General features: G+C 49.8%; 6 protein-coding genes across 6 annotated transcripts; 1 reads left to right on the forward strand and 5 right to left on the reverse strand.

The window, feature by feature from the left end:
* The first annotated feature begins 33 nt into the window (after positions 1–33).
* On the forward strand, positions 34–1,247 carry M431DRAFT_358606 (hypothetical protein). The gene has a single exon (XM_024914539.1). The coding sequence runs from the start codon at positions 349–351 to the stop codon at positions 1,003–1,005; it is 657 nt and encodes a 218-aa protein (XP_024777786.1). The 5' UTR covers positions 34–348; the 3' UTR covers positions 1,006–1,247.
* On the reverse strand, positions 1,248–3,335 carry M431DRAFT_358605 (hypothetical protein). Its single transcript, XM_024914538.1, has 6 exons — positions 2,876–3,335; positions 2,770–2,786; positions 2,595–2,677; positions 2,265–2,529; positions 1,681–2,143; positions 1,248–1,594 (listed from the first exon to the last, which is right to left on the reverse strand). Exons 1-6 carry the CDS (start codon positions 3,002–3,004, stop codon positions 1,490–1,492), a joined length of 1,062 nt encoding a protein of 353 aa, XP_024777787.1. The 5' UTR covers positions 3,005–3,335; the 3' UTR covers positions 1,248–1,489.
* Positions 3,336–4,007: 672 nt separating this feature from the next.
* On the reverse strand, positions 4,008–5,269 carry M431DRAFT_548625 (hypothetical protein; the record flags this gene model as incomplete). Its single annotated transcript, XM_024921266.1, has 4 exons — positions 4,008–4,720; positions 4,824–4,926; positions 5,169–5,175; positions 5,238–5,269. The coding sequence occupies 4 exons, from the start codon at positions 5,267–5,269 to the stop codon at positions 4,380–4,382; spliced, it is 483 nt and encodes a 160-aa protein (XP_024777788.1). The 3' UTR covers positions 4,008–4,379.
* A 1,722-nt stretch (positions 5,270–6,991) lies between these two features.
* On the reverse strand, positions 6,992–12,302 carry M431DRAFT_492353 (hypothetical protein; the record flags this gene model as incomplete). The annotated part of the gene is made up of 2 exons (XM_024917002.1): positions 6,992–12,141; positions 12,239–12,302. The coding sequence occupies 2 exons, from the start codon at positions 12,300–12,302 to the stop codon at positions 6,992–6,994; spliced, it is 5,214 nt and encodes a 1,737-aa protein (XP_024777789.1).
* Positions 12,303–13,099: 797 nt separating this feature from the next.
* M431DRAFT_505676 (hypothetical protein) lies at positions 13,100–13,879 on the reverse strand. Its single transcript, XM_024918673.1, has 2 exons — positions 13,738–13,879; positions 13,100–13,681 (listed from the first exon to the last, which is right to left on the reverse strand). Exons 1-2 carry the CDS (start codon positions 13,824–13,826, stop codon positions 13,402–13,404), a joined length of 369 nt encoding a protein of 122 aa, XP_024777790.1. The 5' UTR covers positions 13,827–13,879; the 3' UTR covers positions 13,100–13,401.
* Positions 13,880–14,534: 655 nt separating this feature from the next.
* M431DRAFT_479633 (hypothetical protein) lies at positions 14,535–15,379 on the reverse strand (the record flags this gene model as incomplete). Its single annotated transcript, XM_024915788.1, has 3 exons — positions 14,535–15,105; positions 15,160–15,244; positions 15,304–15,379. The coding sequence occupies 3 exons, from the start codon at positions 15,377–15,379 to the stop codon at positions 14,535–14,537; spliced, it is 732 nt and encodes a 243-aa protein (XP_024777791.1).
* Positions 15,380–16,692: the final 1,313 nt, after the last annotated feature.

Here is a 16,692-nt window from a genome sequence, read left to right on the forward strand (position 1 = left end):
TCTTGCTACCGCTCACAAATCACCAGCTAAGCGGAGACTTAACAAGGGCTTATGTAGGATTGGGCCGTGTCCGGGAATTACCTGTTAGGTACTAAGGCATGTAAGAGATGATGCAATCACAAAGCAAAGCCTTTAGATGGTATTCTATCAACGAGGTAGTAAGGCATCAACATCATTGCCTCACAAATTACATGTAATCCATAGCTCTAAGCCTCTCTCATCCTTCAACTTTCCATCATCTTCAATCCCTTTATCCACACTGGAGCCCACAAGCCTTGCCAATTCCAACTAAACCCTCATCCCCCGCTTCCAAACTACCGGCGACTTTATAACCAACAAATCTTCACCATGAGTGCCTCACAGCAGCACGACGAGGACTCCAAAACCCTCTCCTCAATCGTCCCAGCTTTCACCCCGTCCGAATCTTCCGAATCCGCTGCCGTCAAGTCAATCATCAGCTCCCTCTCTCTCATCGAGCACGTCGAAGGAGGCTATTTCGCAGTCACAGACGTCAGCAACACCAAGATCCCTTCCCCATACCCGGCCACGCCCCTCTCACAGCGCACCATCGACCTCGTCAATGGCCTCCCCGAGGATTTCGACTACGCGCTCCGCCGCCTTTCGACGACAATCTTTTACTATCTGACGCCTAACCGGCCCCAAGGCTCATTCCACCGGAACCGAAGCCGCATCATTCATAGTCTCCACCGAGGCCGTGGCCGCTACGTTCTTATCCATCCAGATGGCCGTATTGAATCCTTCGTTGTTGGCCCCAACATTGAGCGCGGCGAGAAGCTCCAGTGGGTGGTGGAGGGTGGCGTGTTCAAAGCAAGTTTCCTCCTCCCTGACACTGATGGTCAGTCTGGCAGTGATGGCCTGCTCATTTCGGAGACTGTTGTGCCTGGTTTCGAGTACGCTGATCATGAGTTTCTGTCTCACGAACGGTTGGTCGAAGTTCTTCCAGAAGCCAAGGCCAAGGCGCTGGAGTGGCTTGTCAAGCACTGATACCATCTTTGACAATGTGGGAAATTCTGGTCTTGTGTCTAGGTTACATGTAGAATCAATTGACTTTCCAATTTTTGATATCATGAAAATTTCAAGACTTCAAACCACTCACGCCTTGCTCTAACGAGGTTGCTTTTCCATCCAGCATAAATTCAGTTTCAACATAATTTTCCCTCGTGACACAGCTGGCGTACGATTATCGGTAACAGAGGCAAATCTTGAAGCATATATCCCTGCCAAACTTATCTTGTAGTTTGGTTCTATTCCCAACGCCGAGCTATGTTGCTAATAGTGCCCTATAACATGTATTTTGAAAGAACGGAAAACAAAAGAACGGAAAGCAGGAAAAAGAGGGAGAGAGTTGAAGATGAGTTGAAAGAGAAGAAAAAGAGGAAAAAGAAGTATGAGAGAAACAAGAACGGGAAAAGAAGGGGGAAAGGAGAAGAAATGGCAGTGTTAGCCACGGAGTATTTTTCTTTTATCATCACTGTTCTCCTGGAAATGGCTTTCTCCCCCAAACCACAAAGATGGGCAAGTATGCGTGAATCGATGGATCCGACACATCTCGCCGGACTTCAACCAAAGATACCTACAGTCATCTCATTGTTAGCTACCTCTGCTTCTCCCCCTTGATACAAAATCGACCAAATCTTGGCAGAAACAAAGTTCTCTCACCTCAATCTCCTCAGGTGTCCGTCCATAGACGCGGTTGAAAGGGGCCAGCGAAAATGCACTCAGCCCCATCTGCATATTCATCTCCATCAACCTCCCAATCTCCTTGAGATCCTGGTCCTTGGCCCAGCCGTTCAGAGGAACTTTAAATTTCCGTTCATGGACGTCGACAAACCCAACGCGCTCATATATGCTTTTAAGCTTGCAACCTTCCGAATGGGGACGCTTAGCCTCTTCTCCAGCGTGAAGAAACTCCTGGAACCATAATGCCAATGCACTGTCCGGTTTGAGCGTACCATCGTCGCAGTGAGGTACAGAGTCGCACTCTTGAGATTCGAACCAGCCTCCTGGGGCAAGTGTTTCAAAGGCTTGTTGTGCAATCTGTGTTTCGTAGGATTCCCAACAGCCGCCTGTTGTTTTGGTATGAATGTAGTCAAAGGTTTCGCTGTAATTCCAAGGTTCGGAGCTATCAAGATTACACCAACCACCGGTAGTTAGTATTTGACGAGCAGTATTGCTATTCAATCACAAGCCACTTGTATTGAAATAAAAGCATGATGGAAGGAGAAGATGGAGGAGATACTCACGAATCTTCCACATAAAATTCCACATTCGTCGGAACGACCTCGGGTTGGATTGGTGATAGATCCGTAGCTGTAACTATAGCATTCGGGAAGCAATCGCCCATTGATATGGCCCAGTCCCCCGTGCCAGTAGCAATGTCGAGGATTCGCCTGGGAGGATGCTCATCCAGCGGAGCAAAGTAGAGCTTGTCACCCATCGCCCTGGTGAACGCACAATCCTGTAAAGCTAATCGCTCTTGTTCTACTTCGTCATTTGGGAAAGCGTACGCTATAGGCAAGTTAGGTTTAACGGTCAAGTGGCGTCATCATTGTCCAAAGTGAGTTTCATCTTACACCCTTCTTTATACGCATGATAGGTCCGGCCAAACTGCCGTGGGAAGTCCATGACGCTATCGGTTAATGATGATGAATCGAACCTATAAATCGTGGTTAACTTGGTGATGCCTGGGCGTTGCCTCAGCGAGAGGCTGCGATGAGGATTCGGGAAACGGATCGGGCGTCAACGTACATCCACGTGCTTTCGGCCTGAGGCTAACAAGATAAAGTGTTAATCATTATCATCTCATAGATTGAAAGAAAAATAGGGTATGAGTGAGAAGTCAGGAATGACGTGCATCTGGTTCAATGAAGCTATCATCTGATGAGCTAGGGGCAGAAACGCCAAAAGTGAATTGGTATCCCTGCAGCCCCGAGATAGCCTGGCCATCGTTATTTTCGGGCAGAGGCTGTGATTCGTCTTCCATTGTCAACCAGGTATTTAGGTAAACCTGAAAGTAAAATAAGATTGGAAATAAAAGGAGGAAGAATATCGGTGAGGAGTATGGTGTCAAATGGCTAGAGCTTCAAACTCATGGATGGGTAGCCGGAGATATAAATTGTATGGCAGAAATCGGCCCGTGGAAATCCTTTCGACAAACGAAGACGCCGTAATACTGTATATGACACTGAGACACTAATACCAGACAAGAGATGTAGCAAAGGCGGAGAGCTGAAGGTATTCGAGCAGCGGCGGAGCTAGTTGAAAGCATAAATCCGAGAAGAACAGCAACTGACGCAGGATGTCTACACCAGCAACTCGGACCCAAGCAGGTGGTAACGAATAGAAGATCTCAAGCCAGCCAGATCCGAGATGATGCGCGCAACGGAGCTCGAATGAGAAGACAAGCTTTGCTCTGTGCTAGTATAGTATAAACAGTGTCTTGAAAAACTGACAGGGGGGTCGGAGCCTGATCGATTTGCCTTTTCTTCTTTTCCTCTTTGGGGGCCGCTGTCCTCTTCCTGGGGCGTTTTCTGTGAATCTTGGCTTGACTAGATCGCCTGGATTTGCCTCTAGCTGAGAGGGCCAGCTAGTAGTATGCAGTTAGGACTGGAACGCAAGCGCCAGAAAGCTTCGGGTATCGTTGCTCTCAAGGGCGAAAACAAGAACAATAAAGAAAAAAAGCCGACGCCAGATTGTACAATCGGAAAAGCCAAGTTTTAGCCACAGGGAGAGAGGAGGTGAAGAGGGTAGACTCGACAGCACGGGCACGGGTTTCATGTGATCTGGTCAGACCGTTTGCCTTTCCAAGTCCCGGGGAGCTGGTTCTGCCAGGGAAAAGGACTCGAAACATGGGAGTGGTGGGACCAACGCTCAAGCCAGAGAAATCATGCAGAAAGGGATGTTGGCCGAATAGCACGGATCCTTTCACTCGGACTGGATTGTGAACAGAGCACAGGTTTACGGCAACACCCACAGAGCAGGTATTTGGACACACACACCACCTTGTATATGACCCAACCAACTACCGCTCGCTCCTCGCTCCTCGCCAAAAGACACCTTGCATTCCCACCCCATCTTATGTATGTAGGCGGGCGGATAAGGCCGAAAGAGCTTTTGGCAGCGTCGGATCAAGTCCCAGACGTCTGGGACCAGTGGGGGCTAGTTAGTTGTCTCTTTTATCCCGCCTACCCATGCCATGCGCCGGCATAAGAGAAAGCCTCGTCCTAGCAAGTGTTGTTCTCTTGGTCGCCTTTTTAGTCTGGCAGCAAAGCCGAAGAGAAAACAAGCCAAGCTGTGTGTCCCGTCCCGTCCCTCCTCCCCCGAAGCCTGCATAACCCTTGCCGAACAAGCCCAAGGATTCACAGCCAGGATTTTTTGCTGGGAGGGCGGCGCGTGTGCGTTTCCGGGTTGGGCAGATCGTAGATGGCGGGTTGCAAGACGCCACCTTCTTGGGCGAGTCCTCGTACAGTGTACAGGTATTCAATGACAAACGAGCTTGTGGCCTTGGTCCAATGAGCACCGACAGGGGCGTTTTTGTCGTGGCCACGCATGCATGCCCGCCCGTGTGTCGGTGCCGCCCTCGGCACACTTTGGGGGGAGAAAACAAAGGGAGATTTTGGATGAGAAAACAAGACTATCGGCGGTGAATGTGGGCGAAGGGCGGACAACGTGATGCCGTTGAATTTCTCTTGCTGTAAGCCTGTTATTGTCTCAGTAATTATCAAATTTCATGCATACATTGAACCGGATATTATTCTGGGTATGTGATAGTGCAAGTGGTCCCCGCGTCGATCACTTTATACATGCGACGGCGAGTAGAAATCCCCAGTATTCTGCTCTGTCCTCTGAGTTTTTACCATCGTCCTCGAATGCCCCATTACCGGTGCCTTGGGAGAAAATTGCTCCCTACATGTGTTGGGTGTCACAGACCCGGTTACTCGTACCATTGCATGATGGCGTCTCCAGCGAGAGCAGGGATGCGCCTTGCTCCATTTCTCGGCACATGAAAGGGCCCCCATCTATCTTCAGGCTGTAGTGGATTTGGATGCATTAACCCTGATGGAGGTCAGCTTCCAATTACGGCCAGCTATTAGTAGAACCTCCCGTTTTGTCTTACATGATGTGAGCAAAAGCGACCCCCCGCTTACCCATACTCTGTATATAATAATAGAGACAAGTAAGATAGACATGTAGGGCATTGAATCCAGCCAACACACTTAGGGATTCTCTTGCAAATCATCTCGGCCATATTAAGACCCCTGTCTGCCGCCCCAATCTGACATGTAACTTTTTTTTTGCGTGATACAAAAAACGGTCTGTTCCATCACTGCTGTACCTCCAATGGTAGCACTTTGCTACAATCCCTCATCCAACAACGTTCCAGGTTCTACATACACGCATAAACGAACTAGGACCAGCTGCATCAACTCCCTGGTCTTGAAGAGCAGGTGGCTGCAACTCGGTGAGCTAGCTCAGACGCCATCCAGACCCAGCCAGAGAGGCCTGAGCTTTTACCCTCTCTTACTGTAGCATATCCATCCTGCGTCTTGCGTCCTGCATGCCTGACCTACCGCGGAAAGGAAAATCATGCTAGCTTGCATGGATAGACGAGGACGACATCATATCACCTTAGTACTCGTAGACCATGTTGGGAAAGTGCTCACACAAGCCCTATTCGAAGCGTTTTCAGCGATAGATGTTACCTCATGTAGTATCGAGATCAGTATATGTAGTTATGACTATGCTCCGTACACACAACTGTCTTCAACCATACCTAGATGATGGAAACCAAACCGTCACAACTCCCATGATAGCACTTTTCAGCTAGTTAGGAGCCCTCCACCCCAGCCTCCTCTCTCTCACCGGTCACACAGGATCAGAGCAAGGGCCTCCCCCTCCGACCCAAGACCGCCCAATAGCTAAATTCCATTCAACATGTGATATATGACCAGACGGCACAGCGTGCATGAAGTGGTGTTAACTACGTGGTACAGCTGCCCGTAGGTAGCAAATAAGAACTTGGATATTGACGGAGATGCTTACACCACTATATCGTGTCCACACGACATGTGGATAAAGGCGTATCAGTTTGCTGTTGCGTATCTAATAACGCCAAAAAGTTCCTCGCACGAAGCAACTAGAGCTCCCATATGAATAACTCTCTCCCCTGCCGTCAACGCATGATATCACGGAAAAATAATACGAGTGATTCCCACAGGGACAGCCCCCACGCACCTCCTCTCCCTCGTTTACTAGGCCAATGCCTACTCCGCATCAAAATCACCGACTTTCAACTAGCCATATGCCAAGCCGGGGAGACTCGTGCCAACTAATCCATTATTTCCCCGCGAAGACATGCTCAAAATAGACTCAAAATTCATGCGTATATGTTTTACTTTACTCGTAGCACAAAGAAAAAGATGATCCTCCGCACCAAAACCTCATACTTGGAAAACAGATAATCGTATTAAACTACCAAAAGAAAGCAAAATCAAGGAAGCAGCAGCCATTTGCACTGCGCAAACGGAACAAGACCACATTTGCAAACGAGCCGCCCAACTTTCTTTTCTTAATAGTATATAATATAGCATTATCATCATCCATCATACCGACTTAAGCTATCCAAACCCTTCCTCCACCAGAGAGCGACCCTTCTATTCTATATTGTGCTTCCGCACTTTGACACATTTTTTTTTTTGGTTTTTTTGCTACTTCTCTTCTTGCTGCGTCCATCTGAAGGGGGGGTATAATCTAACTGGTCGTTTCAATGACCACACAAAAGGGAAAAGAAATATATATATACCTATATATCTGTAGGGGAAATCCCTGAGAGAAGGGGAAAGGGAAAATCGGGAGCACGTGGGGCTTCGTGAAAACGGGGGAAAAGCAAATAAAGGAGCGCAAAAAAACAACAACAACAATCCGTTCAAGATTCGTAATTCTCACTCATTTCTCATTCTTCATCTTCGTTTTAATAGTCGCTGTTTTGGCCGGGGCTCATGATGCCGCTGACAGGCGTGTTCTCGCCGTTGGAGTTGAACGTCTGGTCAATCCTAAAGATCCAATCCTGCTTGTCGCGCTCGCTGCGAGCCGCAAACAGCCATGTGTTGTCCGTCCCATAAATCGCAAACACGGCTGCTTGCATCCGCTCGCTAAGTCTCTGCAGCCCTGGTCCTCCGGCAGACGCCCCCCCGCCACTGGCAGCAGTCCAGATAGTCGAAATTACCCGTCCCGAAGCCGTCCGTCGGTGGCCGGGCGTAAACTCTGGCGAGTTGGAGGTTCGCGGCGGAGAGTCGTAGTCGTCGGGTCCGTGCAGTAGTCCGAGGACACCGGGCTGGCTGTCTATGCGTGAATTACGCAGACTTACAAGGCCCACTTCATCACCATCTGAGGCAGAGTACACGTGAAGATATGGCCTTCTCAGCTCGACAAATCTCTTGACCCATCGTGTAGACTCGTTGTTTGGAACCAATAAGTATCCACCTTTTAGCACCTTGGGATTCTTGGGCACGCGCACAATGGTGGTAATGAGACTGGGAGGTGCTGGCTCCGTGGTGACTCCATTTTCTGGGGGCTGCGTGTTTTCAGGGCTCAAGAGCTTCACAAAGGGGTCCGGATATTTCTTCCACAGCTTCAAGCATAGCTCCAACAAGTCAGTTTCCCGCGTGTTGTATTCAGACGGCGGGGGAGTAAGAGGCTCAGGGTTGTCTTCCTGTGGCAGCTGTTGGTCATCATCTTTCGCAGCGTCTTCGTCGGGAGTAGGCTCATCTGACGCCAGTTCCTCTTCATGGATTGATGGGGCCGGAGATGTTACAGGTGTGTCATTGAGTAAATCATCGTCATTTGGAATGATTGCTTGCATATCTGGCGATGCTTCACGTCCAGTCCCACGCTCTTCTCCCGCTGTCCCAGCGACCATGGGATCGATGCCATACTGAGCAAGCATGCTGCTTATGGCACCAAGTTCAGCGTTGCGCCGTCTCTTCTTCTTTGCATGGAGGAAATCGCTGACCAGAGACACGCCTCGGGGAGTCCAGCTATGGAGATTTTCCTCGCCCTTGACGTAGTCGTGCTGGCTGCTCATTCTCCACAGGTCACCTACTCTCTTGATCGGGGCAGGCTTCATGGTCAAGGTGAAGATTCCGGTCGAGGAGCGTACAAACCGCATGTTCTGGAACAGCGACGAGAACATGTTGCTCTGCCGGACAAAGGTGCGAGACATCACTTGCAGATTCACCTTTTGGGAGAACCTCATGGGCTCTGCGAGTTTCTCAGACGAAATATCCCAAGTGACAGTCATCTGCACGCGGAACTTTTCGGGCGTAACACGGTCAAGGAGAAGTGAATTGTGCAAGCTGGAGTCCCATTGGGCTTGCACCACGATGTTGCGCGTGCCGTTGGGATTCTCGCGGAAAACTGGATTTCCCGCAATCTTGAGGGAGATGTCCCGGTCGGTGACCATGTCGGGAGATTTGCCAGCTGTGTCGACGGTTCGAATCTTACCAACGCGGACGGCAGTAACATCTCCCCAGGGCAGAATATCTCCCGAGCTATGCGAAATGTCAATGCTGATACGCCTCTGCAATCCCTGGTGGAGTTGAAATGTTCCACTGTCAAGCTCGCTAGACTGCGTCACTTCGACGGCCGCATACTCTCCGTGCTCGTTGAGCTCCATAATTTGGATTCGAGAAAGCAAATCGTGCTTTTCCTGAGTGTAAAACTGTGACTCGTTGATGCGAGCTGCCTTTGCACCGTCTGCAGCGGGGCATGCATCTCTCATGTCGTCCCAGCTAAGGAGCTTATCAAGGTGCATTGTCGAAACCTTGGCAAAGATGGCTGCTCTCAGGGTAACCTCTGGAGTTGCAAACAAGGGTACGCTCATGCTATGAACACTCTCGAAACGAATTGGTCCTTCGTCAAAGTCCTTAATCATTTGCGTCGTCGTGATACCGTCCTCCTCCGAGATGCCGGGGATGAACAGCTGGGCGTGAACGTCCGTGCCCTCTCGCTCCGCGAAACCAACCATTTCGTGCATAACGATGTTGAACTTGATTGTGTTGGTAGGTGCACGGGCGTGGGACGGTTCCAGAGACAATTTAAGCATGCCAACCTCGTGAGAGGTATAGGGGGAAAGGACGTCGAGCGCAAAATCCTGAACACGGCTCTCAAAAACAGCTCTAAGGGGAATGTCCACCTCGCCAACTAGAGTGTAAGAGGGCATGTTTGTCTCCACAAACGGGTTATCTAGGCTCAGATGTTGGGCATACTCGGGCTGATCGAGGTACTGGTGCATCTGGCGCATCACACGCACCCGGTCATACAGCTTCTCAAGACTCCATAGGCGAACTACGTTATTCTTGTAGTCAATTACGCGGACACCGATGCAAGGCTTATAGGCCTCCTCCAGCGCCACATCATCTCCTTCACTTGTTAAGCCGTTGAGGACCATGTCGTAAGAAGAACACAGCACGTGTCCCTGATCGACCGTGGTGAACTGGAAAACAACGTTCTCGTCGAGCTCGTTGCTCATAATTTGCGCCTCTTTCAGGATGGATGCGTTCTGGAGCACAGTCTCGGCCATCTTGACAAAGTGGCGGCTACGCCATGCCTTGACCGTCCTCTTTGCAATCTCAATCTCAAAGTCAGACAGCCGAGGGCTTGCCTTTGGGCGCTTCAAGGGGTCCATCTTCTCGATCTTCTCCTCAAACTGCTTGCGCTGAAGGCTGAGTTGCTTCTCCATATCCTCTTTGAGTTCTCTAAGGGCGTGAGCCATGCGGGCTTTTTCTTGCCTGATCTCTTCGACTTCCATGTCAGAAGCCTCGGCACCCCTGAGTTGGCCCCGGAATTCCTCCTTTTGCCTCTCGAACTGAGAGTAGAGTTCTTCTCGAACCTCTCTAAACCGATCATCTTCTTGCCTCGGCGTCGAGGGCATCGTCAGGGCCGTATCGAGAGAGAAGTTGTCAATAGTGCCTGTCGACATGTACTTTTCCCTGATTGGATACGACGTAGCCGACTCTGAATCATCCCCGTCATCACGCCCATTCACACGCTCTGCTCTGGCCCTTTGGACCTCTTCAAACAATGAATTTAGCTCTTCATCCGTCAGACTGGCGAAGTTATGGTCAGTCCCGAGAATAGCACCAGCAGCCTCTCTTCGAGCGAGAGACCAATCAGAATCCTTGCCGTTTCGCCCGAAAAAGGCTGGCGAATCCGGCCGAGACAGCTCCCCACTCTCTGAGACTGAGACTGAGACCCTACTAAATGACCTTTCATGTCCAGGAGTTCGAGGAGTCTGGGGGGCCGGGGTGAGGGCTTGTAGCTGGCTGGCAGTGATAGATTGTCGCAGAAGGCTTTGTCTTGCGGCGCCCTCGCCCTCGGCTCTTTCTGCCCTGGCCTCCATGGGATGGTTGAATCGAAAGATGTGAAAGTCTCCGAGGATGACTCGGAAGCCCGAATGGAGCTGCTTTGGCTCGGTGATTCGCTTGCCGTTGACCATGACTGAAGCTCCTTCTCTAGGTATGACGGTAACGACTCCATCAGCATTCTCAAAAGTACAATGATCGTGCAATATTCTTGTGCCGTTTAGTCTGATATTGGCTTGATTTTCTGCGTTTGTGTCGACGTTGCCTACGGTGGTAGTACCGGGCTTGAGGTTATAGACCAGACACTCTGCTAGAAGGGGGTCGTCTGAAAGGTTGACAAGATGGGGCATCTTCTTTGGCGTGTGTAGACCAATGAATCCCTTTTCGATGCTGATGCCGAGTTCCTCCAGGGCAGCCTCACGCTCCTTGTGAATCTCCTCCGTCTTGGCCAACTTCTCCTCCCAGGTTTGGTTCAAGTCGGTAAGCAGCTTCTCGCTTTGGCTCAATTGCTCCGCAATCTCTGCCTTTGAAACCTTCTTGACCGTACCATCGGATGCCGTGATGCTTACAATCTGTTTCTCCAAGGGGGTGCTCTCGTCATAAATTTCGTCAGGGGGGAGGCCGGCACCACCTGCACCACCACCGCCACCACCTCCTCCTCCGCCAAGCTTGCTCCTCAAAAGATCCAGTTCCTCTTTGAGCTCTCTGATCATGCGAGCATTTGCATCCTCGTTGACAACAGCGTGGTTCTTGATTCGCTTCGCGGAATCGGCATATCGGAGCGTGCTTATTGTCTCATCATAATTGATGTCGGCAGGACTGATGGCTGCAATCATAGCCGTCATACTGTTTCCACCCAAGGAGTCCTTCAACAACCAGGTAAGTACACTGTCACGATACGGCACCTGAGAGGCACCCTTCTTTTTCTTGCCAGTGGACAAGTCTGCCAGCGCAGCAATGACACGACCAAGCGTGGAAAGCGATCTGTTGATTTCCGCGCCTTCCTTCAACCGTGCACCAGTGGCACCAGTCGAGTTGGCTCTCTCGGAACCAGCCAAATCGACCAGACTAATCTTGGCAACCTTTTCCAGCTCCATTTTCGTGTCCGCATCATACTTTTTCTGCGTCAACATGAGCGTGAAGACGGCATGACTTCGACTGGAGGTTTCGTTCATGTTGGTTGCAGCAACGGTTCTGGCCTTGTTTCCTTCGTCCATGAGGTTTTCGATTTCCTGGAAACTCGTCACAACAAGCTTGGCGAGATCCTCGACGTATGGACCAGTGGACGGGTGTTCTCGAACTTTCAAGTTGCCCTTTGTCGATGGGTTGAGCAGGTCGCGGACTCGCTCATTGTAGATTTCCAGGTATGATACTTCGACGGTGCATTTGTTCGATTTGTCTCCTTGTATCTTATCGATCCGCTGAAACATTTCTTGGCAAATCATGGGAATGATGCCGATTTCCTTGCCATAACCCATCATGGAGTATGACTTTCCAGAACCGGTTTGGCCATAGGCGAAAATACAGTTGTTGTAGCCCTCAAAGGCGTTGTCCAAGAGCGGTGCGCCCAAGTCCTCAAAGAGATTGTGCTGCCCCGCATAGTTGGGGGCGTCCTTGTTGAAAGACCAGTACGACCTGTCAAACGCAAAAGCCTTTGGAGCACTGTCTTTGGTCCCTTTAACCGAATGACCCTCTGGCGGCGTGATGACGGTCTGGTTCCCTTGCATATCCACGATACATTTTGATCCGCGGTCGATTTCTGTACCCAAGCTGTTAACCCTCGTCCCGTCTTTGCATGTTTGGCCGTAGACCGCCTGGGATGGACCGCTCGACGGCTGCGTAGTTTGTAAACCCACCTCTGCCATTGAACGGCCGCACTCTCACCACCACCTTGATGTTTCCTCCCCCGGCTGGCGCCATGACTGCTCGAACGGATGCGGGGACCTAGGCTGGTCCCCTCGGCGGCCGCGCGGTTTTGTTGGCAATGCGCCCGAGTCGGTGAGTTGAATCGTCCAAGCGATACTATGAGGAGAAGCTAGCGGAACAGCGCCCCCATGTGTTTGCAAGAAAGAAAGAGAAAAACAGCGGAAAACAAGGGCAGAGGAACAGGAAAAGGCGAGACGAGCGTCAAGGCTTCCTGTCCATGCTCAAGCTGTAGCTGTAGCTTCTTTGTCGCCTCTTCGTGGCGGCAGCGGGAGCCCCGATTTTCCCGAGGTCGAGCGTTCGCAAGCGGCGGTCGCAAGGCTCAAAGCTTACAAGACCGTTCTCAAGGTTGCGCCGACTCGATGGCGCAAGGCCGCTTTGCTTCGTTCCGTGGATGCGATGAGCCTTTGCGGTCGTTGGGCGGCCACCAGAGTCGTCTGTTGATCGGTACAAACAGCCTCTCACTCCAAGCAGCAGGAGAGTCGAAGGAAAGTGTCGCCAGGAGAAAAGAAACGCGGTCGCGCTGATGTTGAACCTCCTTGCGGCGGAGCGGCCCTCTTCTCTCTTCTCTTGATTGGAGCGGAGAGTGTCTGGGTGCATGGCACATGTACTCCTACGGCCAGGGGAGCGAGTTTGCGGTCTAAGCTTGTGAACGCAAGGTGGCCCCGCAGATTAGCCGCTGGTTTTTACTGCGAGCATTATCGCTGACTGATGGTGGGATTAGGGGACAGACACTGGAAGCTTCGCTCCCCCTCCATGGGGCACATTTAGGGGCTTCACTTTGATTGACTCCCCTGGATATCAACAACCATTTCTCTTTACATGTAAATATTGATTACGATCTAGACTCTAATAGTATGTTTTGACGGTCATACCAAAAAGGGCATACTGTACTTATATGCTTATGCACCCCACTGCCTCGTGGCGCGGCTTCTCCTCTATGCCGTCAACTCTCCTATGCCATTGTTTTGTTTCGAGTTTGCTGTCAACGTATCAGAGTCCATCCACGTCAATGCACTAAGAGCTAAACTGCCTGACGTATCAAGGCTTCCCCCATCCATCATCGTGAGTTTCCAAACAAAATGGAGCCCCCCCGTCAGGACCCTGCCATCTGTTCCTGCAGGCTCTTTTCGTATCTGCCAATATCCAACGGGCCCGTCGGCCACAGCAACAGGGCCTGGACATGCACAAGCGACTCACTGCCCTCGCCCTCGACAATGTACCCCACAACATTGACCCATTGCCCAACCTGTGTTACTCCTGACTGAATCGTCTCAAGGGCCAGTTCAATATTTACCCGCACAGTCTCGTTAGTGCCAGGCGGGTACATGTGCCCTAGGTTCAGGCATGCTGTTGCACTGTCGTATGAAATGACGCTGTCGCGGGCTTAAGCAGTGGAGGGGCCAAAGGGGGGAAGAGATTTCTGACATACCATCCCAAGAATCTCACTTTGTCACCGACAGGCACATCTTTGAGCTGAGAGAGCAGACGAAGTTGAGAAGGGACGGGCCCCCACGACATATCTCCGTGATACTCAAGAAGTTTTCATTTGGAAATGATTGTGGTAAGCAGTTGATATGTCGAAGCTTGAATCTAGTGGCTTGTCCAAGCTGAGTGGGCTTTCACTGAACCCCGCGCTAAGCATCTTCGCTTTACGGTGAGGTAATCGGGGCTCCGCCGTTCCAGCTGCCTGTAACCCTGAGACAACAGCTCACTAATACACTATATACTTATGGCCGAACACAATGGAAAGGCAATCATGAGACCTTTCAACACAATTCTCCCTAACTATAACAGATTGTTTATACTTTTCACCCAATCTTCAGACCTCCTATTACAACCCCCTTGGAAGAGTGTAGCCCGTGCCCGCAGCTACTAATCCGGTTAGAAGCTTGTTCACAGAGATACCTGAGCTACAGCCCCTATTCATGCACAAACGACAGGATCAACGAGTCCCCTTTACACGATAAACTTCTTAGCTTATTATATCATGAATGCTGTATTAACTACTGGCTATCTGAGATATTATTACGAGTGTATATAAACAACCTCCTGTACTCAGTTAGCCGGGCGCCCTCGATTGCTTGGTAGCCGAGTCTATCAAGTACATGTATACTTGATTGATAGACTGGAGATATGCTAATATTTTTTTACAGTTTACTATACAGAGCCAATATTTGTAACCATTCTGTGCTAAGCGGTAAGTCGAGAGGAAACAAGAGGTAGCATTCAGTGATCATTTCGTTGCAGCCAAGGACGGCAAGCCATGTAGAGATCATGATATGCTTTCTCATTGCCAACAATTCGTTCAAAAGCGCCACCTTGGAGACACCGACACCATTCCAAAAAAGCCACGATAATGAAATCTGCATAACTCGGCGTCTCTCCCCCCAGACAAAAAGGCCCATCCTGCCTCTTCAAAATCCCAGCAAGCTCATCGAGCAATGGTTGGGCTTTGACCCACGCTTCTCGCCCTCCAAAACTATCCTCTAGCTCTTCGAGGGTCATACCGTAGAATTTTTTTCGTGTTTGTCGATGAAATGCAATAGTAGGACCCGATAAGCATTCCCGTGGCATTCTAGGATCAAGCACAGGAACAAGGCATATAATTAGACGCTGACGGCTCTGCGCAACTTCCTTTGCCACTGGGTGATTAACCTGGGCGCTGGGCTCTGGCTTGAGAGCTTCTAGCTTCTGTGCTATGCTCAATGATTCCATGACATAAGAGCCATCTGGGAGGCGAACCGCGGGTATGGTATAATCGGCCAACTGAGTTCCTGGAATATGAGCCGCAATTCCACTATATATTCATGAGCTACCAAACCATGTATACCATCTACACGGCGTGACTCACAACGATCGGAGAGTTGGCGCGATGTCTGGCCCATGCAGCCATTCAGTCTTGTAGTCTATTTCCTTGAAATTAAGAAGGAGTCGTGCTAAAGTTGATAATTAGTGGTGAGACTTCTACTGTCACTTGGAGGCAACCGATACTCACTCTTCCATACATTGGGCGACCAACATGTCCCGGTCCCAAAACGACTAGGATTATCGTAAAGAATCACCTGAGCCATGCTCTCAACCAATTGGTATTTTATTTTGCTTGGTGTGTTTGAGAACAGCCTACGGTGGTTGAGTTGGCTTTTATAAGTGTTTTGAAGCTGTAAGTCTCGAGTCGGCAGGCCACTTCCTCGAGAGTGAATTTTACGTTTCCTACGAGTACTAAGAATCGGTAGGCTATGATGAATCGCAAAAATCTTATAATCTCTCCCCGGCTAACGAGCATCAAACTTGATACAATACGAAGGGCAGCTGAGGTCACGGCCGTAGCTCAAGCCCCATAAGCGTGGTTTAAAACGTAGTCTATGTCCGGGTTTGCTCCTACTCCGTTGTTCGCCTCGGTCATCCGGGGCGGAGTGCGGCCCTTCCGCAAGTTCGGTAATCTCTCAAGGCACTACTAATAGAGGACGCATTTTAAATACTTGAAAGTACATATAACTACAGTAATACTCTGACCTAGCGTAGGGCAGGCGAATAGCTTGATATACTACTCTAGTTGTTGGAGATTGAGGTTGTCTATCCGTACTTAGACTGGTTCGATTTCATTGGAAGAATCCTTTGGGATGTTATTGGATCAGATTCCTTAAATCACGGAAATCCTCTTCCTATTCGCTACACTATAAACTATATTTTAGCTTGGAAGATCGACAATAGTTTGACTGAGATTAAAATTTAAACCCAGGCTACCTTTTGCCTCATTGCATGTATTCGAGTGTAAGTATTTTACCAGGCGGAATGTCACACGTTACTTTACACAGTGTCTGATTAATAGCCTACTAGAGTAGATGCCGCACTATTAGAATACGAAAAAGAGGTCTAGCTTTGTTGAGGCGTAAGCAGGCTACGGAAATCGCTGTCATGAACAGCTAGATATGCAAAGAGCTTTATTTCAAGCTATGGAGCTCTCATTATGACTAAACACACCTATGTGCTTGCCCTACACCAAGTTGGTACGCATACATAATTTCTCTTGCTAAATCTGCAAACCATTGATATTGGAGCTTCTTCCCTATTAGTGCATCCTGTGACTATTTACCATTGCGTCTCGATGAAGAGACAGTGAATGTCTCGCGAAACACGATCCACAAGGCTGCTCACAGTGGGTCTCACACAGTATGAACTCTCCTAGTCTTCGCCATCCGTATAAGACTGTTAGGTATGCTTCGCGGATCACAGTCACAATTTAATCAATACGAGTCGGCAGTATATTGGAACCCAAATGAGCCCGGGCGATGATGATGATGCTTAGAACTCAATGGCAAGTCACGTACAAAAGCGTCTTTCGAGTCATCTTGGAGAGCTGGAGAACGATGGAGATAGTCTCGAT

The sequence above is a fragment of the Trichoderma harzianum genome (genome assembly GCF_003025095.1).
Source record: "Trichoderma harzianum CBS 226.95 unplaced genomic scaffold M431scaffold_3, whole genome shotgun sequence".
Lineage (NCBI taxonomy): Eukaryota > Fungi > Ascomycota > Sordariomycetes > Hypocreales > Hypocreaceae > Trichoderma > Trichoderma harzianum.